Below are 24614 nucleotides of genomic sequence, written 5' to 3'. Positions count from 1 at the left end.
AAGAGCAATAATCCTGACTTAGTCTATAGACTATAGACTAGGATCTAAAATCTTAATAAACACCCCTCTCTGTTATTTCTTAATCCTGCTTACATTTAATCTGGATTCATAATCCACTAATTACAAGTGGTTACAGTCCAAAGCAAAATCAAAAACTGTTCACTGCACTCACCGAAAACTACAGTCATCGCAAAACAGCTGAATTTCTTCTACAAATAAAATGCAAGTGACTGAATCACTTGGTATCATCCAACTGTTTATGGGTTAGTTGTCTACTGTCATGCCATCAGTATGCATGTGGTGTTTTGTAGTTACAAAAAATCACACAAAAAAAGCTTGAAATGCGTCACAAGCACGATGCGTCAGAAGAGGCTTCGGTGATGTGAAGTACAGCTGAATGGGAACTTCACATCTGCGTGGGTTTAGCCACATGAGAGTCGGTTTGTTCTCCAGAAGACACCAGATGCAAAATTGCGGGTTAAACGACTGAGTAAGTCGTTTCAATTGAGCTCTTGTGGACACACATCTGTAGCGAATTAGCTTGACGCATGTATTCAGTGCAACACGTTATGTTTCTGCTCTAGTACTTTCAGTTTTTTAGTTAGTTTTTCTCTTTAGGATTTAGGATTTATTCCTGCATCTCATTATCTTTGCTGTTTTGGTGTATTTATGCTGATGTCGGGCAACAAGTTGGTAAACCAAAGTGCAGTGCAGTGCAGTTTGGACTGCCGCTTGATAATAATGCATGCCATGGTATTTTAATGTTTATGTAAGTTGGACAGCACTGTGTGTAGGACTAGGTAACGCGACACAAATAGACAAAGGTGCCAAGAAGCTGTATATCACCGCTGCTGTTGTGCAGATCGTTGTGATGCGCTGATTGATCTTGCGTTTTGAGGCCTGCGTGGGGAGGCGTGTTTGAATTTCTCTGCTGGAAACCCAATGTCTAGGAACATTCGTCAGACTTCCCAGCTCAGATTTTAACGTTCCAGCCTGTGTTACCTTTCTGCGTTCACTGTGCTGTGCCTTCAGCATTTTGTGCTCTGTTTAGTTTGTGAGCCTTGAGATTTACTTTGACTCTGATTGTTTTTTTTACATGGTGCGGTTTCTTGACAGCCTTCAAGCTGCTCCCGCTCGTGCTTTTTTGTTGTTGTTTGGACTACAGCTTTGTTACGTCGGCTTTTCTATTAAAAGCTTGCCATTTGTTTATTCCAGCCTTGTCTCCGGCGCGCGGCGTTCGGGCCGGGGTTATCTTGCTTCATGACACGCAGTTAGGAAAAAGTCATCCAGATTCATCATCTGACGACCACGGATGTCTGTAAAATATTAATGCCGGTCCATCAAATTGAGAGATATCGTAGTCTGGCTCGGAGTGATGAACTGACGAACACTTGTCATCATTAGCCTGCTGAAACCACAACTGACTGCAGCCCAGTCCTACAGATAGGAAATCAACGGGCCGTCTTAAGCAGACAGATTTATTGGAAACTGCCTGCACACAAGTGAAACGGAGCTGACGCAGGGCAGCATAACACACGCATTCAGCAGCACGGTGCAGTCTCATGAATTAAAGCATGAACTGATTAACTTGGGCTATAGCTCATTTGTGCATCTGCTGCTGGGTGATTTTGTGTTTGCATATCATTAGGAACATGTACATGTAGTACACATGTAGTAGTGACTATGTGCTGAATACAGGAAGGTTTTCCTTCACGGACAAATTTCACACAGCTGCAGTCCTTTATTGTACATAAAGTATACAAACAGCAAAACACAGCTCAAAGAGTTCTCAAGGCCCGACATGCTTATTCATAGAAAACACTCTTTTTCTCACAAATGGAACTGGCATGCCATGAACGAAGACTTTTTTCTTTTTTTTAAGGCTCACACTCGATTTATTTTCTTCAGACGTCTATTCAGGATAACTGACGATCATTTCTTTAATATTTAATTGTTTTTTAGTTACTTTTATCCTTTCACTCCTCATGAAAGTAAAATGATTGAAGAAAATAAAATAAAATAAAATTGTGTGGACTTACAAGCACTGGTTGCCCTTGAGCACCTGATTAAAAATAAACACGTATTGTAACTTTTTTTTTCTTTCTTTGTCCAAAAGTATTCAAATGACACATCCACCGTTTCGTACATAGCAACACCAACTGCTACAAAAATATCTATAGCACCAAAAGAAAACAAATCATGGAATGGAGGGGAACTTAAATCCCTTGTTGAAAACACTCACAGATATAACTTTTTTTTTCTCGTTATTATTTCCGATATACACTGTACCGTCATCCTAAATAGGAGGAAACTAAATGACACGAAGTACAAACATCAGGCTGCCGAGTCAGGCAAATGTGAGACTACAGAACGTGATGCGTGTGCGGGAGTCATTTTATCCGCAGAGTTCGTCTCCAAGATGGCGGAGTCTCACAGTCACACATCTCCAAACCTGCACACAAAGACTCGGACCCAGCGACAAGGCTCAGCTGGTTACCATCAACTCTCAGAGCCTCGTCAAGTCCCATCACAGAGTCTGCTGAGCAGCGTCGAGCGCCCATTTTCTTTTTTTTTTTCTGTTCCTCTACGTTGAGGAGTCCGTTCTTTGTAAAGTTTCATTTCCTATTGCATTAGTAGTGTGGGATATTGAAACCTGAACACATACATATACAGTTGTACGAAGCTGCCAATGGGTTGCATTAGTGACAGAGGCTTAATTGTAGCCTAATTTTAATGAATCACTCATAAAAAAAAAAAAGAATTTTGACCAGAGAGAGCAGTTGTGCCCAAATTGTGCCCATAATCAATCAAAACTGTTTCAACTCATGAGCTTGGACTAAAATGTGTGGTGTTCTGACATTAAAGACAGACGATATGCTTAGTTTTTTTGTTTTTTTTTTAAAGATAAAATAAATAACTTCATAACCTTCTGTGTTCGGCTTGCCATCTTCGATTCACTTTTAGGTGTAAAGTGTAGCGTGGTTGGGTATGATGAAAGCGCAGCCTGTGACTTCCCATTAATGCCACAGCAATGTCAAAAAAGAGCAGTAACCAAGGCGACAAAATGATCCATCACTTCTAACTAAACTTGTAAAAGGCTACAAATTGCTTCGTCGTTGATGGGGAACCAGTAATCTGGCGACGGGTCTCGTCTCTGTTAATAACGCGTAACGGAGCGCCTTCAAACCAGGCAGAAGGAAAAGCCTACGAATCTTTGGTGTCTGCTTCATTTCAGTGTACTGTCCCCACATTAATACCTAATGGGAATTTAATGGGTGAATAATACATCACAATCTCCGATCTGTCGCCGGCTGAATGCTAGATTGTCTATTTGTGGGTCTACAGTGGACCTGAAAGCCATTTGCAATGCTCGGGCGCTTCGTGGGGCCACCGTGTGGTCCTCATAAGCGGCAGGGGGCTGACCTCGCTTAACGAGGACTCATGCAGGATCAAATTGGAGCTTGCGCCTGTCCAGACGCACTTGTCACCCCCCCCCCCCAACCACACCACCAGCCTGTTACTGATTGCACTTATTGAGAGCCCGTGTCCCTGCGCAACCTCTGGAAACACATTTTAAATGCAATGTGTGGGGAAAATAAAGTTAGATGGAGACAGGGAAGGGGAAAAGGGAGCGGTGATATATAGGATACGGCCCCGAAGAGAATGGGAGAAATGGGACAAAAAAATAAAATAAAAAATAGGTAATGAAGAAGATTCAGGGAAAGGGACAGTGAATATTGTTTTTTCTTTCTCTTTTAACACGCGCCAATGCTTTTTCAAGAGTGTATTGGTTCTATATTTATCTCAATGTTGCTATGGACAACCAAAAGTTTTTTAAAAATAAATAAATAAATAAAATGAGGTATGAATCTGTCAGAGGTGTGCTGCCAATCCTTAAGTTGATGGGTTGTTACACAAAACCCCTTGAGAAGTTGTCCTGGGAAACTGTGGGGAAAGGGCAGACAGCAATGTCTCTAATAAGCAAAAAAAAAAGAAAATCCAACAATGAGAAGCTCTGAAAGGTAGCAAGAAGGTAGCTACGTCGATGGGATTTTGGTTCTAGCCATCTTTATATCAGGAAACCAACACGGTGGTTCCCTCTGAAAATGTAGTGTACATCTAGACACATGAAAATTCATCTCATTTCTCACACTAGCTGCTAGCAGATCCCACGGTCTATATCTATATATATATATATATAAGTGTGTCATGTACAATATTCTAATAGCTGAATTCGAGGTTTAATTGCTGTGACATTTCATGGGATCTCCCAATCCTTTAACGTACTCTAGCCTTCTGCAAACCACATCTCTCAATAAGCAAAAACGTTCTGAAAAAACGTTTTTTTTTACAGCCATTAGTGAGATATTTTTCAGGTTTTCAACATGTTTCCCTCTCTTCTCTCTCTCAGCGGCGATGTCCCATATTCGTTGGTTCCTCTCATGCATCGCATCCAAATATAGACTTAAATGGCTGCTGAGCAAATAGCCAGATTAAAAAAAAAAAAAAAAAAAAGGTGAATGTAAACACAAAATAACGTATGTGTCACCGAGACTAGGATGCGGGGGGAAATGTTTCACTGTCCACTGGAATGTATACAAGAGCCGGTCAGTCACTGGGAATAGGGAGGTGGGCTCGGCGCCTTGGTGAGGGCGCTGAGGGGAGTCTCGGTGGTGGCCACTAGTCATACCGGCCCTTCGGTCAGGCCCTCCAGGGGAAGGGTGGTGGCGTTGTCAGTGGGCTGCGGGTCCTCTTGAGGATTTGAGGGTACGTGGGCGTCGGCGGCCAGGGCGGCGTAAGGCAGGTGGCAGTCCGTGTGCAGGAAGGGCGGGTAGTGCTGGCGGTAGCAGATGTACGCGAACAGCAACCCGATCACTCCTCCGACGAAGGCGTCTGCAAAAGCAACACAAAAGCATGCAGGGTGTATCTGAAGTTATGTATATCCGGCTAATTTTAGCCCGTGTGGAGGAAGAGACATAACACCTTAGAAGTAGAACACTTAATTTGCTGCACACCAATCAGGCATAACATTATGACCACCTTCCTGATATTGTGTAGGTCTCCCTTGTGCCTCCAAAACAGAGAATGGACATGGGCCTTCAGAGGGTGCCCTGTGGTGTCCCATCAATGTTGTTAGTGGGGGGCCTTTGGGTCCTATGGGTTGGGGGTGCCTGATCTGGTCCAGGTGGGTGGTACAAGTAACATTCACACAAATGTCAGTTCCAAAAATATCACAATTTAATCACTGGTGGTCAGTGTTATTTCTGTCAGTGGTTTTAATGTTGTGGCTGATCGGTCGGTCTATGCGCTATAGCGTTTCAGTCATATCGGCTCATTCGGGGGTTGATGAAAGTAACACGAAAGGCAAGGCAATGAATCTCTCCTACGAAGCACTGGGCCAGCCTGCCTCGGGACAGACTGTCTCATTCACTTTATCATACGCTGAACAGTTTCCTATTCTACCTGCCCCCCCTTTAAGCTATAATACATCATATAATATCACGCTGTGATGGTGATTATTAAGGCTCTATTGCGGGGTATAGATCAGAATGACACGGCCAGCTGGTAGCTCAAGCACCTGAAGTGGAGGCTTCCATAATAGCAAAATTATATTTTCTATACTTCCTCCCTTATTTTATCCTTCTGGCTGAGATGAGAATAACACATCGATTTCTGCCAGTCAGGATCCGTACAGTGCACGAGCATCCACTCCTTTCATCTCAATGTAATAGTCTGTGACTTGATGTAATATACAGTATTAGATCGGTAGCCTCACTGACACTGTGACTGGAAGCCCCGCCTTTTCCTCTCGGAGAGTGCGCACCTCCCGAATTGCAAAGGCACGGGGAGAATATTGGTATCCATCAAACATGGCGTATGAGGCAGTCTAATGGGCGGCTTCCAGCTTGTGTTTACGCTGGGAGCAGATTGAGGCCCCTCAAGTTTAATGGGCTGAACCACTGCGGCTTACTTACAATCTGCCTAAGAGAGGGAGGAATAAAAGTAATAAAAACGGAGAACAGAGGGGATTCTAAAAGTGATCATCGTGTCTGTGTTGTGCTTTCGGTGTAAATAAATCCTGGTTGTAAATAATCATTAAAAAAAATAAAAAGAAAAGTTGTCTTTTTTCGTAGCTACCGAGCCACCCAGGAACATATGGCTCTCTAAAACTAATTAACACCATATGACAGAGCTGTCATCACATTATCAGATATTCCTTTCAACACCTTCCCTCGCATTCGCGTCCCTCTGCGCGCCGCAGACTCCTGCCAATTCTTTCTGCAGAGATATAAAAATCTTAAACTGTAATATGATATGCAGACATCTGCTGTTGAATGAAACTGTCGTTAGGGGCCCACATTCGGGGCATTTGAAACCGTTAGGAGGGAAATCAAAAACCCGCCATTACACAATGTACGTCAATCAGCCACAACATTAAAACCACGGAAACAGCATTGGCCGTCTTGCAACAACTCCTGCTGGGAAACCTTTGCAGAACACTGAGTTGAGATCCTGGCATTTGTGTGGATGTTCCTTAGACATGTAGCAGCCACCTAGACCAGACCAGACACCCCCCCACCCCATAACGATGACACCCCTTGACACTCCTCCAGCCATCCCCAGCAGGATGCAGCATGACACAAAAATGGTTTAAGACCAACTAAAAAAAACAAACAAAAAAAAAAACATTAAGACCTGGTGTCCAAATTCCCAAACTGAGTAGTATCTGTAGCAGGTTCCCTTCAACCCATAAACCCCCATATGACACCTTCAGAAGGCACATGTCTATTGTCTGATGAGTCAGAACGTTACGTTACGTCATGTTGATTGATTGGTGTAATAATGATTCAGCTACTTCATTTACAATACTACTACTGTATTTGACTCTGTTGTCTATGTCTTACAGAAACCGACCATAACCACTTCCATGCAACTTTATAATGGCTTCTTTTGAATTCTAGTGAATTTGCAAGACTGATATTTCTTTGCAGTCGTTAGTTGAATGATTAATTTACTAATTAGTCCATGTGATCTCATGTAGCCTATGTTTTCTCTTGTAGGTGAGTATATATAGCACCGTGGGAACCTACAGAGACAGGTTACGGCTGGTGCTGGGTTGGCTTCCATGCACATGCCTTAGCTCTTAAGTATAGATGAGATAAGAGGAGCTTGCTGGATTTATCACGTAGTGCCTTGAGAAAGTTCTGATCAAAAACGCTCCTCAACAACGTCCGTCCTTCAGCTGCCACAAGCAGACTTCACAAAATTAAGACGACGCATCGCTTGTTTTGTTTTGACGCTAATTGTCATCACATTCTGGCGCGTGATGAGTTCGGGGCCGACCTTGCCAGTGGTGTTTGTAGTCGCAGGTCCGGGACAGTGCGATCATCATGGCGCTGTAAAGAGGCAGCACCATGGCGCAGAGGCGCCAGCTACGTCCTCGGCCCTGGTCCGTAAAGCACTGCAGCTTCCCGGCCAGGTAGAAGGAGGTGAAACCAAGACCAGAGAACGCAACTTGGAAGGAAGATAAAGAATGTTACACACAGTATCATTAGGCTTATTAAGCATTGTTTCACTAATAATCCAAATAATAGCATAGTCAGAATAAAATGGGTTATGTAACAGAAAAAATGAAAAGTCAGTCTGATTGAGATTAGAAGACGTGAACTTTTTGATAATCCCTTTAACATGAGAAGATTGGTGGCTATGTGCTTAAGAGCAGGTGAAGGCAAACGCAAAGCACAACTCACACCCTGAAGGAGACTTATTTAACAATGCGTACACTCTCGCAGAGTCGAGTGTGCATCTATTATCACTAAATTGGTTTCCTAATGACTGGATGCCATGCAAGCACGGCTAAACAAAGATAATAGAAGGGACCACCTTAATTATACCACGGCGCAATATTACTGTACGGCGCAGAGTCAGTTTAATTGTATGAATTAAAGGTTTCTGTGATGGAGCCATGAGAGGCGGCCCTGAGACAGGGTCATTAGTTTACCGCTGCATCAGGCCAAACAGCACCCATCAGCACCCATCAGATGCCCATTTGTCACTCGACCTACATACTGGCCGAGAATACTAAGGGCGCCAGGACACGTGTGCAGCAGCCTCTAGCCAGAGAGGGAGACCGGTGGGAAGGGAACGGGAAGACAGATGCAGAACTTTGTGCTGTCAGGATGAGGGAGCTGGCTCCATTAAAACCTCCACATTTTCCATTAATCAATTTACACAAGCATATTGGATGGCTGGTTTAGAGCCATATTGGATTTTTATTTAAAAAATGGTTAAACACCGTCACCCACCTTGGAGGTTATGGATATTTTGTAGTTTGCTTGATTGCATTTTTACTGAACTCCTGCAGCAACTGAATTCTTAACCGGAACTGGCAACAGCCCTGGAAAGTCGGGACTGGCAGATAGTGTGGACCCTATAAATGCTTCCTGGCTGCTGGGAAGATGGATGTAAACGTTTCGCCTTATCTGCACAGAGAGTGGAGTTCCCGGTCAATATACTGCAGATTGTGGAGGCTGCACACCCGCCAAAAAAAGAGTAACACCACATTGTACGGCTCCGCCTCTACGACAAGCTCCCTGGTGGACTAGGAACGACTGGTGTAACTGAACTGGGAGCGGGATGCAGTGTAGAGACACAGGCAGAAAAATGATCTCTTTAACTGACAGACTGATTTCACCGAAGGCTAGATAAATAAATTTAATAAATCTAGTCATTTGCAACAATCCATATGGAGTACAGAATTAGATATGAATCATGCTTAAAGTTAATTGGCGCCTTGTGGTATATACAATGCCGCACACAGTCATCATCACCACCCACAAAGTGAACCACATGGGTTTACTTTCATGCTTTCTGGCTCTGTTTATCAGCCCCGTCCTTCTGTTTGGATGTTATGAACAAGCCTTCCAAGATCCTCAGCCTCAGCATCCCCTCAGTGCCTATCCATCTCACTTCTGGGCGACCTCTCCACATTTCCAATCACACAGCAGCTCAAACCATTCATTTTAATAGCTCTAACCATGACTGAGACAATTACATTACTCATTTGGGAAGACAGAACTAAATTATCCATGAGCCACAGACTTGGTCTCTTGCTTGAACAGTTGAACTTTTAACTCGGCGCGGTTTAACATGAGAGAATTTTACAGTTTCTGCAGAGCTGTTCTTTTTGTATTGTTGTTATGGATGCACAGAAAAAAAAACCCCAGTCGCATTTTATTTCTCTGAAAGGACAGAAGCAGCGATACAGGAATACGCTGTTGCGCATCATCTTTACTCATTCGGAGTGACGGGAGCTGGAGCTTATCCAGGCTTTGAAGGGAAAGGCACGGAGACGCTGCCCGGACAGGTCAACAAACCCACAGAGGATCGACACATTTAATCAACAGCAGTTCAAAAATGCAGCACGCTTCTAATTGGCTAATTTGTGGCATAGACTAATTTCCTGTACTGATACAGATTAAACCGAGCCAACAAACTAAACAAATCTGGATTTAAATGACTGAAGTTTAAGAAAAAAATATTAAGGAAACCTGCAATTTTAAAATTCCACATACAGCCAATATGTTTGCCGACACAGTGAATCAACATCTTGAGGATTACACTGATGGAAATGCTGTGGCGTTATGCATAATACATGAGAGGGGACAACAAGCGGGCTGCGTGTGATGCGGCACACCACACAAAGAGGAACCCACAAACGCTGCCACATGTACAATTAGCACGTTAAACTAAGCCCGTGTGTCACCCAATGAACGCAAGGTGTTTCTCATCTCCTGAAGGACCCTCCTCAAGTGGCATGAGTAGTCACCGCAAGGCAAGAGGGACAGAGAAGAGGCAGAGGAAGGGGGAAGAAAACCACAAAAACACATCGGGGTAATGAATCCCCTTCATGTATTTCAAAAGCCTTTAATAAAAAAAGCAATTCCCCTGGGGCAAAACAAAGATGCCTAATGAGAGTGATGAGTGCAGTGCGATTGCTTTTATCATCTTCAAACGCGAGCTTTGTTCGGAAGTTTGGAGAAAGTGAAGAAAGGCTCAACGCGACGGCGTTTTTTAAAGCAAATGGGAGGAGGTGATTTCTGTAAACATGGCAGCATTTTGACACGACGGTGAAAAACATTAGGAAAGGTGCTGGAAAAAAGCTTTTGATCACGTTACTCATCATATTGTTAGCGGTTCATGGTTTAAAGGGTGGTATGTTGGGTACAGCAGATACCGGCAGACAACAGCTTAAGTTCATCCCTGTGCCTGTGATGCGTCTGCTGCTGAATGTGCTACAAAGACTCTGAAACATGTCTTGATTTAGTTTTGTGCTCGCTATACAACACAATCAAACCACACAGAATGGTGAACTTTCTCTGGAATTACTACTCGGAAATAAGACTACTGCAAAAGGAAAAGCTCAACTTTCATTTATTTTACCACAACAAATACGTCCATGTTAGCATTTAGCTCTGAGCGCTACCTAACTAATGATGTGTCGTTCGCGAATGAGCCGGCTCTAAGAGCCAATTCACAAAACGATAAGATACGATTCACATTGGGGAGAGTCGAAGCTTCGGCCACTCCAAAAAAAAAAAAAGGACACTCCAGAGACAGCAGGTGCAACAGAGAGATGGGGAACTGGACGTAAATGCAAGCTGTCAGGAAAAAGTGAAGACATCAGCAAAAACTGGACGTCCAGTCTGAGGCATCTGGCATCTTTTTGGCTTGTATTCTTTTTTTTTTGTTGTTTTTTTTTTTTAATTAAGAAAAGAAAGTTAATGAAAACATAAAAAAATGCTTACCGACACAAAAACCATTCACAGTGTCTAAACTAGGGAAAAATAGAAGTCTCAGAGTAAAACTAAATGAAGATCCATCCGGGAGCCATAACAGCCAAATCTTCTAAGAGAGCTGAGCCAAAAGAGCTGAATCTTTGAAAAGAGCCAAACTTCCCATCACTGTGACTAACTGTACACCTGAGCCATTGCAACTCTGCAATTAATGTTCTAGTCATTACTTACTTATGCATTAGTATTTTATGATGTGTCAGTGTCCGTCACACTAGATTGCATATTAATATGCTTCTGTCACCGTGCCTTCCTCAAGTTCTCCCTCCTCTTCAAACCTTTGGCCCCTGCAGCGACCCATGGGACACCATTGACTCTCACCAGAAGTAAGTAATGCATATTAACCAACCGCTTTGGCACTGAGACCATTTCAAACATTAACATTAGCTCTACAGAACCTCCTTATTAGCGCTTTGTAATCGCCGCTTCTTCTCTCTGCAGAGAATAAGTCTGAGGCTTCGTTGCAGTTAAAAATGTGAAAGAATACTTTTTCATTTACAGGATTATTATATTATATTGTATCTCACAATACAGGAGTGCTGTACTCTCTCCAGATACTGAACTAATACGATGGACAGGACAAGCTGTAGTTAATTGAATCCATATAGCTGTGCATATGTGGAAGGAGCACATTAAATGATGTGATTAAGATTCATTCAGGCGCTGGAGAGAGTGTCGATGGCAGATGGTTTTTAATATTGTACATTAATTGATCATATCTAATGGTTTAATATGCACAAGGGGAGCTGGTGAGATGGATATGAATAAGGAGCAGACAATTAAAGCTAATGCTTCGGGGCGCTCTTGCTCTGCTTCCATATATATTGATGCAGTGGGCTGTGGGGAGTTTGTTTTTCTCTTTCTAGGACCCGTCTCATCCAATTTCTGTTACTCCGTTTTTTTTTTGCTATGAGGTGAAGAAAGGAAATCTAATCACGAAGAACGCGAGCAGCTTTAAAATTTGCAATGCAATAATAATAGTTTATGTTTACTTTGAAAAAACTCGCCGAAGGCTGGCGTGTATTTATAACTTTACCCTGGCAGATTCTGATGCATTCGTTTAGGATGCATTTTAGCACACAGATTCTAAACATCTGCATGTCACTGAATTCATTTCTGAATGCAAAACACATTAGTTTTTTTTCATCCGCGTCTCCAATTTCACAACCATGCAGAAGTGATTTTGTGTTGCCGCTTTAAATAAGGCCGCATTCTCTTTTGCCGTCTGTCTGGCATTTGTCTGGGTAAAAGCCCTGTAAGTTAGTGTCGTCCAACAGGCATTGTCTGGTGCAAAGAGACACAGACAGGAAATTGGATTTCTTCTACTCTCTAGACGTGCTGGCATATGGGTGCTCCCTGTGTCCCCATCACACCTCCATCGCACTCTCAATCACTTTCTTACTCACCAGCGAAACAACATAAGGCCATTAGAGCTGTCTCATAGATGAATGTAATCCACACACGGCACTGCGGTGAATTACAGAGCATCGTCCCTCGTTGACATTTCTACCGGGACGCGGCGAGCACTTCAAAGTATTCCTGCCTTGGAGCAGGTATCCGAGAAGATGTGAGCATTCAATTTTTGATATTCTGCTAAAGCATTGATTCGTAATCAGACCAGACCGTGAAATTATAGCCGTCTTTAACATCAGTGAAAACGTTCGCTGCCTGAGCAATCTAACCCATTGTTGAAGGTTTTGGAACGTTACTGCGGCACGCAAAGCCCAATTACCTCGCGTTTGATACGGAGCCTGTTGTAGGTCAACACAGACGCAATCACAGCGGGACTGCAATTAAACACATTCTCAAATTATTTCTGAAGCACCGTGTTTGCTGCGCATGCACTGCGAACTCAGAGGTAACAGTTTCAGTATCATTAGAATAGGAAATTTTTCAAGATGTTTGTAGTGTTCATATGCAGGCATCCATTCTATTATACATTCCTGCAGTACTTAGGAATTGAGCATAAATACCTTGTAAACTGCGCAGCTAGAATTGAAATGTAATGTTAATAAAAGCAAATAATATAAACATCAGAAATGTCATAGTTGGGCACAGCTCACTTTTGCATAACACATAGTGGGAGGTTAAATTAAATGCGCGTCTTGCTTTCCTGAAATGTACAATCTTCAAGGCAATGCGATCACTTTGCTCAAGACAGTGAGGCCATTCGCTGAACTTTTCAAAGATGTGTTTCTTGTTTAATGGTGTCTTTACATGTCTGGTGCACCACTGTATAATAACCACGGTTTATTCGACATCCACGCGGCCCACAGCGAACGCTTCATGAATAAAGTTACCTATTAATGCGCTGGACAACAGAAAAAAACGTGAATTATTTAGCGTGCTGCTCAAGGGAAAACAGCTTGGAAAGCAATATGGTCCAAAGCATGTCTCGTGTCCCTCACTGGTCCGCACAGCTGAACACACAGAAGGTAGTCAGATGAAGCTGTACTCTAAGGAGAATGCATGTGCTTGACAAAGTGCTGACAAGCAGCCTGGGGTCTTGTATATTCAATGTTTTTGCTACATGTTGTAATTACCTTCGAAGACAAACACCTCGTTTTTTTTTTCAGCCCCTCCGCGCTCATGCACATTTTTTTTTCCCTGACATTTCGGTGAAATGCTGCTAAGAGCGTCGCGATCAAACCCGAGTTAGACGCTACAGTTGTGTGCAGTTTTAATGAGTCAGAGTGAGAGGTCTGATGTCTTCTGGCACCGCGCTGCGAGCGCTTGGCGGCGGCCGTGCATCTTCTGCCTCGTGATACTCACAGGACGAATGGCTGCTGGGGAAACTCTTGCGTCCCTCAGCGATGAGCTCTGGCTCCCCGGTGCACAGCATCTTTGCATTAACTTGCCCATCTGGGAAACAGCGCTGGAAGTAATCTGGCCTGGGTCTGGAATTTGAACGCAGCCCGTTAAGATAGTTTCGGCATCAGAATAAAGAACAGATTCCAGTTTATTATTAAACATGATATGCGATCAGAGCCTGCAGCTTATTATTACTGACAAAAAAGGACATGAAATGCTTTAGCTTGTTTACCTCCCAACAATCAACTTGATGGTATTTGTGAAGACCCCATTTAGGGCGAGAGCCAGGGACACAGCTGGAGAAGGAGGAAAGACACACATAAGCACACACATTACATCAGTTTACTGTTGTAACCAGTGAAAAGATGTCCAAGTTGACATTTTCAGCATGGGAAATATTAATTGAAACAGTGAAGCTGTGATAAAAGCCTTAGTTTCACTCTAGTTGTTTACCGTCCAATAAAAGACTCTGGCAGGTTTCCCACTCTCCTGATACTGTATACAAATATAATAGCCAGTTAGTTTCACAGGAATTTCCCTTCAGTTTTTACGAGTCATGGTCTTTTCTAAGCAGGAACGGTGGCAGACAGATTTTAAACACCTCCATAACAGGCATCTGACCATGTTCCTTTGGCACATTAACTGCATAGAAATATGGATAATGTGTCCCCACTTCCTTGCATTGGCCAAACTGATGCTATTTTCTCAGGAATACGAGTGGTGCCATCTTGCAAGTTTGGAGTCATAGTCTGCGTTGTACGGTCCGGGTAAGGAGCCACGCGATAAACCGTCCACACTCGATCCAGACTCACAGGTGATTTTGCTTGATTAATGCTACGATCTGCTCTACCTCCAGCAGCTACAAAGAAATGGTGGATCATATGGGACTGCTTCACCGAGCAGTTGGCATGGCAACTTGTAGTGATCATGATGTCACATCCTGTTTCTATAGCATCAAATATCTAACTTATCACAAAAGTGGACACTTCAATGACACTACCAGTCAAACATTTGCACACATCCTGATTCAATTAAATAATTGAATTAACCGCCTAACATGGCAGAAACCACTTCCAGCCAGCCAGCCACCAGGGGGAGCTCTGTTTGCTTTGGCTTCACTATTGAGGTGGGCTAAATGCTAACGTTGCCATGCTATCATATTCAAAATGGATTCAAATTAGATTGACCATGCTGTAATGTTTGGCACATTTAAAGCTTGCTAGGCTCATTATTTGCTTATACGTAGCAGTGCACTTGAAGTTGACCGGAGACTAATGGAAGAGGGAAAAAGGATTTGTAGGATTTTATCATAAATAAAAGTCTTCAACACAAGAGTCACAAAGTTGCTTGTACCTATAGGACATCATGAATGTCCAAGCAAACTATTAAGGGAGTTCATGCAATTGTCACTGAGGTGGAATTGTGGACATGGTGGCAATCCGTACATACGAATGCAAGCGAAATATCCATTACCACAATTAAAGAAATATTTGTGCACACAATGGATCAAATATTTTTTAGACATTTAATTATCCCTATTGTAGGAGAGACAAAGTGATTGCACCAATTTAGAGCCCTATCTGACTATGAAGCAATTACTGCTTCGACTCAACATCCGTAACAGGAAACAGAAGGACTAGAGTTGGTTGACAGGTAGGCATTGTTCCATAACCGTACGTTCATTTAATTAGCTGTGAAGAAAACCGCTGGGGCTCATCATTAGCCCGAGAGCCTGTCCTCGTAGGTTAATCCTGGTAGTCGGCAGCAGAATTGAATTCTCACCGCATGCTGTCAGGGCTGAGATGTATTATCTTACTGAGCTGCTCAGAGGAGCGCAGGGTCAGTGTTATTTAACAGCTTGTTAATTTGGGCAAAGTCGGAGCAGAACGGATAAAAAAGCCCCGAAATTAGATGGGTTCTGTTTGACCTGTACAGAAATGGGACATGTGATCACATCAGTGTTTACTTAGATATAGGCCCAGCACTAAAGGTATAAAACCAGCTGCCCCAGTTATATTCTCTCACAAAGTAGTTTTTGGTCAGGCATAATGATCAAAAACTACTTTGTTACTTTTGACTAAAGTGGTTGATTAACATATAAATCAGACCCAAGTCCCATCCACTAATATGGAGGGGTGGAGATTATGACCTATACTGCAGTCAGCCAGCCACCAGGGGGAGCTCTATTTCCGTTGGCTTCTGGGCGCCATGTTAGATACATCAGAGGGAAGATTCTACAGTGTAACCCTATGGGGCGAATGTGCTACTTTGAGATAAATGTCTTATTTTCACCATTAACGGGCCTATAAATGTTATTGCCAACGTCTGTCAATATGTAAAAGACCCTCACTTAAATATCCAAGCGTCTACTTACTGTAAATATTTTAAAACGACCTGTAAAATGTTGTGTAGGTAACTAGCTGGCATAAGGCTCGGTTAACTTTAAACTTAATTCATTTGTAAAGCGGCGTCTGGCATTTTTGAAATGAAGGTACACATTAATGATGGTATGACTTCAGTTTTCCTATATAAAATCTAACACAAATGTACAAATACATTTTTTTGTATGGCCCTAAGTCAACCTCAGCATTGGCAGTTTATGTTTATTGTGCTTATGCCTGATCAAAAAATACTTTCTTTTGACTAAAGCAGCTGATTAAACATTTAAAACCTAAGAAAGTGTCTTTAGCATGTTATTCTATATATCACCAGCTTGTGCCTGTGGAATTTCATTGGCTAATCATACTTTTAAGGGGTCTGGGAAACAGTGGTGTGATTAGCCACTCTCGAAAGCCCGACTGTATTCATCCCAATAATGAGGTATTTAAAATTGGTCCCATTGGCAAGCATATACCCTGGAGCTTGTTCAAGTGATTACACCATAGGCTACAGTTTCTGGAAATTAGATTTGTCTTGCATATAGACAGGGTCGCTGCTGTCGCATTACCTTTCTTACCTTTACTCTCTAACTCTCTACAGATGATTTTTCCCCTGAAGTAGCTGATTTGCAGATTGTCAAAAGAATTGCACACATGATTTCAATCAGGGGTATTCAACGTTTTTCAGACCAGGGACCCCTAAACTGATGGACAGGTTAAGTAAGGACCCCCATACCTTCTATATTAAACTTAGCGTAGTGCTATTTATAAATATACATTATTATAATCATTTTGCGTCTGGATTTTACTTGGGAAGTGAACAGACTCTAGGTCGATTGTGACGAACCTGACAGAGTCAGCGCCTAGTATGCGGTCTAGTAAAAAAAAAAAAAAAAAAAAAGTCTAATCAACCAAAAATTATCCTAGGGGTCTCGGGCACCCTGTTGAAGACCTATGACTTAAATATTTATGATGATTTTTCTGATTTTTGATATTCCTCGCTGAAGCAGGTGCAGCTTATTTGTTGTGGTTGTAGCTTTGACACGTTAAAAAATAACACCACAAAAACTCTTATTAAAAGTTCTCTTTGTATCTCTCACAATAAACAGCAATGTTTGTGCGTGCTACGTGATAAAAATAAACTCGCAACAGAATTACCACTGACTCATTCTTAGAGCACAGGAGTCTTTTGGAAAAAATCAAACTTCCAAATGGCTTGATTATATCCTGAATGATAGACAGTCACGTAATTAAGGGCAGGAGTTTGGGAATGATGAAGGATTATTTAGGCAACTCCACAAAGGGAACGTCGTGTCCCTTTTTAACTCCAAGCACGAATAAAGAGGCGGTGAGATAATAGAACGCACATGATCAAACAGTTAATGCGGTACATTAGCAAAACAAAGTCCCTTTGGTATCACACCGGTGAAAATTTACTAAAATAAAAACAATTTATGCGAACTCACTTCCATCTGTTTGAGAATCTGATTCAGGGCTCAGCGTTTGAGAACCCTCTGGGACAACTTTGAACTCAATAAATGAGCAAAAACATGGGTTTGGGCCGTAGGTTTTTTCTGTGATTTAAGGTTGGAATGAAAAGCTAAAAAGACATGTAGGTAGTTAGAGGAGACACATTTTTTCTCGTTAAGTCTAGTAGTAACACGGGTTCAAAGCCACCCTCAAAACTAAGGCTATGTAGAAACTTATCAGAGTAATGGACTTCTTTTTATTCTTTTTTTCCCCCTTCTTCCTGTGCCGCTGTTAGAAGTGCTTCTCGGCAGGCTGTAATGGGCCCGTTAAGTCCTACACGGCACAGCAATCTCTGCACTGATGCACCGAGCCACCTTCCCTCCATCTGATTCATCCCCGTGTGTCTCTTTAATTGGATTTGTGTTAAACTTTCCTAATGCGGTGTGATGTGCCAAAGCCTCAGCAGGCCTCTCGACCCAGGGGAGCACGGCAAACAGGAAAACAAAAATTGGTGCGAGAAAGAGGCCCCGCTTGCTGCGCGAGAAATAAACAAGTGGTAAATACTTACTTATGCTTCCATTAAGATTTGAACTGTACCACACTGGCTGAAACACTAGGTCGTAGAGTTGAAAGGTGTGCGTAATGAAGTACCTCTGCGTGACCCGTGCTTTTAGGTAGGCTTCGATGACAGGTATTAAAGATCGAGACAATTATTAAAGCTAATTAATGAAATAGCTCACAGCTTTTCGCGTGTGCGCGACATCTTAAAAACACTCACCTAAACATGCCTCTCTGATCTCTGTCCTGTCCGTCCTCTGAATTATCTTCACCACAAATATCACTGCCAGCGGCGTGAGGAATGAGATGGCCTGCGAGGAAATAAAAGACAATAACAAATGTGCAGTTATTACCTCAGACGCTGGGAACGGACCGCGCCATTCCACTGGGTCTGTTTTGCAGGTTAATTGTTAAACGACTCTAGCCTCAGGGAACGACCTGAACCGATCCATTATTCACAGTTAATTTTAACAAGGCAAACTTAGGGGCCAAACAAGCTCTTTTATTGTTCAGTGCCAGTACAGCGGGACAGAGGGAGTTTTACCCCTACCTTGATAAAAGATTTGTCTCTCCTCAGGAGCAGCTACATAAATATTCTTAAAACGTATGAAACACTTTCTGGGCAAACGCTGAATTTTCGTTGCCTTAAGCAACAGAGGCAGCGAAAAAAAAAAAAACAAAGGCGCGGTTTCGGTTCCATTATTATAACACACATTTCCCTTCTGTGCTGTTCATTAGTTCAGCTGGGTTCTGCATATCTCTGGCAATTATAAACTAATTTTGCACCTTATAATTCCCTTGAAGTAGAGTCGAACTTGTAATTGCACATGGATTCACACTCAGCAGTGCATCTTTGACTTTAAGTACAGCTGCTACAGTTTCTGTATGAACCTTTCCAACACAGGCATGGGTACAGGAAGTCTAGACATTTTACTGAGGCTACTAAGAGCAGTGCTGTACACCGATCAGGCATAACATTATGATAGATACTTTACATTTCTATGAGAAATGAATGGGGATCTTTGGGATTTATGGGTTGAGGGGAGGGGTCTCTAAGGATCATGCCACAGATACTTGATCGGTTCGGGATCTAGTGAATTTGGAGGCCACCTTGTGCTGTCCTTCATGTTGTTCCTGAACCATTTTTTTGTGTGTGTGCCTATGTCAGGCTGCATCATGCTGGGGATGGCTGCTGCCATCGAGGAGTGTCATTGCTATGAGGTGGGGGGGTGCCTGGTCTGGTGTAGGTGGGTGGTACATGTCTAAGTAACATCCACATGAACGCCAGGTCCAGAAGTTTTACAGCAGAACATTGTATAGTCACAAGATGGTTGATGTTTTTGTTTTTACTTCAGTGGTTTTAATGTTGTGGCTGATGGCTGTACTTTAATATACAAAAAAAATTAGGAACACTAGTGGGAAAAAATGCTTTCTAATATAAGGGTCCTGCACTAAATCCTCCTTCATGATTGTTATAATGTTTAGTTTATGCAGAAACAGCATCGTAATGGGGCAGAATTTTAATTGGATGATCATTCTGGTGCTGATTACTAGGATGCAAATGAAGATGTGAAGATGTAGTGGAGGACCGTTCCTTAATGAACTGACTACTGAGTGCGCACAGTGTGTCACGCACTGTATGCACCTGCAGACGGAAACCTTCAGTGCACCGCGAATTACTTAGAGATTTTAACACGGTGCACCACTGAAATATTTCCAGGCAAAAAATGTATCAAAGCGGCCATGTTTAGACGACGCAGCTTCAAGTGGCCTCCCTCACGTTTTGCCAAAATATGCACCCTGCTTATCAGTGGCCTTTAAGTCACAGCAGCTGCCATCACTTTGTCACTGAGGTTGTATATCTATATAAATATATATATATATATTTCTCTGTTGGCTTAATATTTTCACATCTCCTCAGAACATATGCAGCAGTACAATTTCAATACGCTGTCACATTTGGTGTAACACGGATGATTCAGTAGCAGATTGTGGAGTTTCATTTATTTATTTATTTATTTTTTTTTACCTAAACTGTCTCCTTCAAAGTGTAATTTCAAGATATAAAAGTCGTGTCAGCGTACAGTCAGTGCTGGCGGTTACCACGACAACGCATTAAATTATCCAAAAGCATCTTAAATATTTAGCACTGCATCATTATGTCACAACACTTTCTGAAAACATTAAGTTCTAATCTCTTTATAAACATGAATGCAACTCTTTTTCAAATGCCGAAACTGTTCTGTGATCCGAGGATAAACGTCCAAAGGCGACCTAGAGTGGGGATCACATTTGCACAGTCTCTAAGGGTGCATCTTGTGTCGATAATACACAGTAAGAGCAACAATTATCAACCAGTGTCGGGACCCTGAACCCGATCTGTAACCTCTGCCCACACCATTGCAATGTACTTGAACGACATTGTGTCCTACAGTAAATATCAAAACACTTTACTGCCACTACGCATAAATATAAAAACCAATAAAGTGGCAGAGACACTCTTGGGGCTGCACGCAGACCTATGCGGTACACACTCTGTATCTTTATGAAGGTCAGGGAGTTCATGTAAAAGTCTCTCCATGAGCATCTTTTAACAGGCAGATTAATTCTCCAAACGCCTTCGGGGTTACTGTGAGAGGGATGACACTGAAGAAGTCTGACTGTTGACTGTTTTCCCAAGAGGCGTGTGTGTTTGTGTGCGTGTCAGTGTTCTTGCAACTGCAACCGCTAATTTGTTGGGTTAAATTTAAACCTATCAGGTCAAAGAGTGTATTTGAAGCTACGTGTCTAATTTGAGCCCGTGTGAAGGAAGAGATTTAACACCTGAGGATGAACACAGTTTATTTCCCTCTGCTGTACACCGATCAGGCATAACATTATGACCACCTTCCTAATATTGTGTAGTAATCCCTTGTGCCTCCAAAACTGTTGTGACTCATCAGAGAATGGACATGGGCCTTAATGAGTGGGGACATTTAGGTCCTATGGGTTCATCAGTTTGGGATAAAGGGGATTTGGAGGCCAACAAGTCATTGCTATGGGGTGGGTCTATCTGGTCTGGTCTGGTCTGGTCTTGGTGGGTAACCTCCACATGAACGCCAGCTCCAAACGTTTCCCAGCAGAACATTTTACTGTCACAAGATGGTCAAAATTATTAGCTTCTCCTGTCAGTGGTTTTAATGTTGTGGCTGCATTTACATTGTAGCATTTTTTTTTATTTTATTTTTTAATGTAGCATTGGGACAAAATGATTAGCTCAAATCTTTATGTAATGCCTTTGACTAATGCGCTTTCAAGTGCTTATCACAAAACACCCATCATACGATTTGCCGATGAGCAATTTAAAGCTGTGATCTTTTATTTATGAGCAATTACGCTTCTGTTCAATTTTTAACCATTTTTATATTATTTATATTAATCAGTGGTTCGTCCGGCCTGAGAGGCCTTTAAACACCATCGAGAGGCGCCAAGCTAACACTCAACATCTTTGTGCTGACGCTATTACCGCTGACATTCGTAGATCCGGTACAAAGTGTCCTGTGTACTAAAGTTTACAGTTGCTGTCGTTATTTTGCAGCTCGAAGTGACTGACAGCCGCAGCTCGCCGCCTTCTCTGCGGCCTTTTCTGCACATAATGAGATGATTGATGTGTGCGCGGGAGCGCAGGATGCAGAGGAGCGCCAGTCACTCAAATGCTGACAGGCTGCGAAGAGGTGAGCTAAATAAACAATGGGCAGGCCGAGCCGCTGCCTCTCACGTTGGCTTGATGTTGCGATTAAGCCGTCACTACCTAAGAGACGGTTTTTCTGACAAGGTAGCCTGCAGACAGAAGATGTCAGCTGTGCGCGGCGGTGGACTCTCCAGATGATCCAAGATATTCCCCGTTCAGTAGAAATGAGTTTGAGTCTGTACGGGTTTTAATAATGTTGTTATTAAGTTATATCTCTGGAATTGCCTGCAGATCCCATTAGAGCAGTATCCCTGATTATACGCCACCTAACATGGTGTTAACGCAGATAAAGATCATCATTAGGACTCAATATCTGCTTCTTGGCATCATTATGGAAAACGGATTGCTGGGCATTAATATTAAGCCTATAAACCATCAGAAACTTCCACCAACACAAACTTTTAGAGGGGGGATTTTAGTCTGGAGCCTCTGGTTAAAGGACTCCCCAGCTGCATGCAAAGCTGTAGTTTTCTCTGTATTGGTCTAAACACTGTTTTTTTATAAAGTAGGACTGGGCGATTCTGCATATTTTGGTATTAGTTAGTTGATTATGATTATGATAAAACACAGGACAAATATTTTAGTCACATAAATCTGTTTCCATTAACTACTCAAAATTTAAATAATTGCCCTTTTACTACACACAGTTGTTTTAGAAAAAAGTAATAAGGGCAAAATAAGAAAAAGGAACAACGTAACAAAAATTATAACTGTAAAAATGTGAACAACACAACAACAGTGGAATGTAAAGTCGGTAACAACGTCAGTTGAGCAAATTAGTAAACAAAAGCAACGATGTCATGATAAATATAAAATTGCTCAGAGATGGAAACGTCGCCTCATTCATTTTCCACCAACGAAGTGAGTCTGCATCCTGTGTAATTGTCTTCTCTTCTTCTCTTCCGAGTACTGACGCATTTCAATAACGGCATCAGTGCCAGCTGTGTGATGCTGCTGTGATGCTGGGATGCTGAGTGTCAAACTCTGTTCATATCCTACCTTCTGCAACAGGTGGGGATGGAGAGAAGCTGCACTCGCATGAACTCTGTGGCGAGCATTTTACTGGACGTATAGAAGAGAAACTGGGTCAAACATATCGATCCCATCACGCTAGTATCAATCCATTACCGATACTGGCTCGGTCAGGGGTCGGCAACCCGCGGCTCCGGAGCCGCATGCGGCTCTTTCGTTCCTCTGTTGCGGCTCTCTGCGGCGAGCGGTGCGGTGCGGAGCAAGGACGCTGATCAAAGCCGTTCACTTTTTCACGCTAACTAACTGCCTCAGGATAGCGGCAACTAGTCACTCATCAGTGAACGAGCGAGAGTTACACAACCACTGAATGACACTGAATGCCACACCACGCTCATGGTTGGAACGTCAACCAAAAAACCCTGAACTCCCACAGTGCATTGCAGCACATTTACTAGTTGCTGTCGAGTATTTAATTTCAGATGTATTTTTATTTTAGTGTGTTAGTTTTAAAAAAAGATATATAATTCCAAATTTGAATCGATGATGATCTTGTAACATTAAAATAAAATGTATATAATTTTTCTGTCGCTCAAAATATACGTCACAACTGCCGACGTGCGACACACGCCGGCAGGTCCAGCCTGCTATGTATTGAACTTTTCGACCCCAGGTAAGCCAACCGTGGATAAATCCCCGTTATGTATACATAATGCAATTTCGTTTTCTCTGTAGTGGTTCTTTCATTTCACAAATGCAACACGCCATAGGCCAAGCATAGAGGTGAAAACGATATATGCAGCGTTATCTTCATTTTAGATGTCAAAGGGGTTTTGTGGCTCCCAGTGTTTTCTTTTCTGTGGGAAACGGGTCCAAATAGCTCTTTGAGTGTTGAAGGTTGCCAACCCCTGGGCTAGATCGATGCACCCAGCCCTATTATAAAGTCCAAATGGCAAGTTATGAGACTCATACTGCCTTAAGAATTCAGTCTGGTTAAACCTGTTCAGATTATGTCAGCTTTGTCATATTGAGTTGGTGGTCAGACGGTTTTTATCTTTAAACTTCAACTTTTACAATCTCAAACATTGGTTAAAAATAAATTAGACATGTACTCACATAGCCTGAATAGTTCTCTAAATCTGATACATGTCCTCAGGGTTCTTGGTCCATTAATGTTTTTTTTTTTTTTTTTTTTTACTGTTTGTCTGTCTGTTTTTTGGTTTGTTCTGACATTGTCTATCTGTGTCTGGTTCTGTAATTGTCTATTATATGATTGCTGTTTTAAAGCCTTCTGTGTCTGTGTTGTGTACCTGCCTTGGGACTACGACTGAAATTTAGCATATGTGTTAAGTCTGGTGCATTCACACTGATAGCTAATGAATCAGTGTTGATTAATGAGCATTGTCCCAATTCAATAAACTAATACTACTACTACTACTAATAATAACAATAATAATAATAATAATAATAATAACAATAACAACTTCACAAATCTACAGTTGCCAGCTCTGAAAAGAATGTGACGCAAACTGGATGTGTTTCCTACGAACACACAAACACATTTTTAATTAATTAATGTATCTGAAAAGTTCTAAATGAAAATATTACTAATGGACACATTAGTATCTGGTTTGTTTCCCTCTGAAATATTTGATTCTGAAAACGTGAATGGACCGCAGCCGTATTAATCCATTTTCTGGTTGGATAATGGAGGTACCTGGTGAAAAGGAACATGCCACTGGTGTGGGGAATGTTAAGGCTTGATTTGTTATTTCTTGTCTTTTTGGTTGTGTGTCAACCACAGTTTTCCACTATAATCAAGCGTTTAGCAATCATCCGGTTTCT

General features: G+C 42.2%; 1 protein-coding gene across 1 annotated transcript in view; it reads right to left on the bottom strand.

Annotated features, from left to right (window-relative positions):
* Positions 1 to 1721: 1721 nt before the first annotated feature.
* Positions 1722 to 24614, bottom strand: part of plpp4 (phospholipid phosphatase 4) — a 52956-nt gene continuing 30063 nt past the window's right edge. The window contains exons 3-7 of the mRNA XM_047602169.1: positions 18291 to 18381; positions 13897 to 13960; positions 13626 to 13750; positions 7345 to 7515; positions 1722 to 4893 (exon numbers count right to left, since the gene is read on the bottom strand). Of these exons, the coding sequence (XP_047458125.1) occupies positions 4685 to 4893; positions 7345 to 7515; positions 13626 to 13750; positions 13897 to 13960; positions 18291 to 18381 (660 nt within the window). The 3' untranslated portion in view covers positions 1722 to 4684. The remainder of the gene's footprint in view (positions 4894 to 7344; positions 7516 to 13625; positions 13751 to 13896; positions 13961 to 18290; positions 18382 to 24614) is intronic.

Source organism: Mugil cephalus, chromosome 13 (assembly GCF_022458985.1).
Source record: "Mugil cephalus isolate CIBA_MC_2020 chromosome 13, CIBA_Mcephalus_1.1, whole genome shotgun sequence".
Taxonomy (NCBI): domain Eukaryota; kingdom Metazoa; phylum Chordata; class Actinopteri; order Mugiliformes; family Mugilidae; genus Mugil; species Mugil cephalus.
Note: the sequence above shows the minus strand (reverse complement) of the source record. Positions and strands in the feature narration are given on the sequence as shown.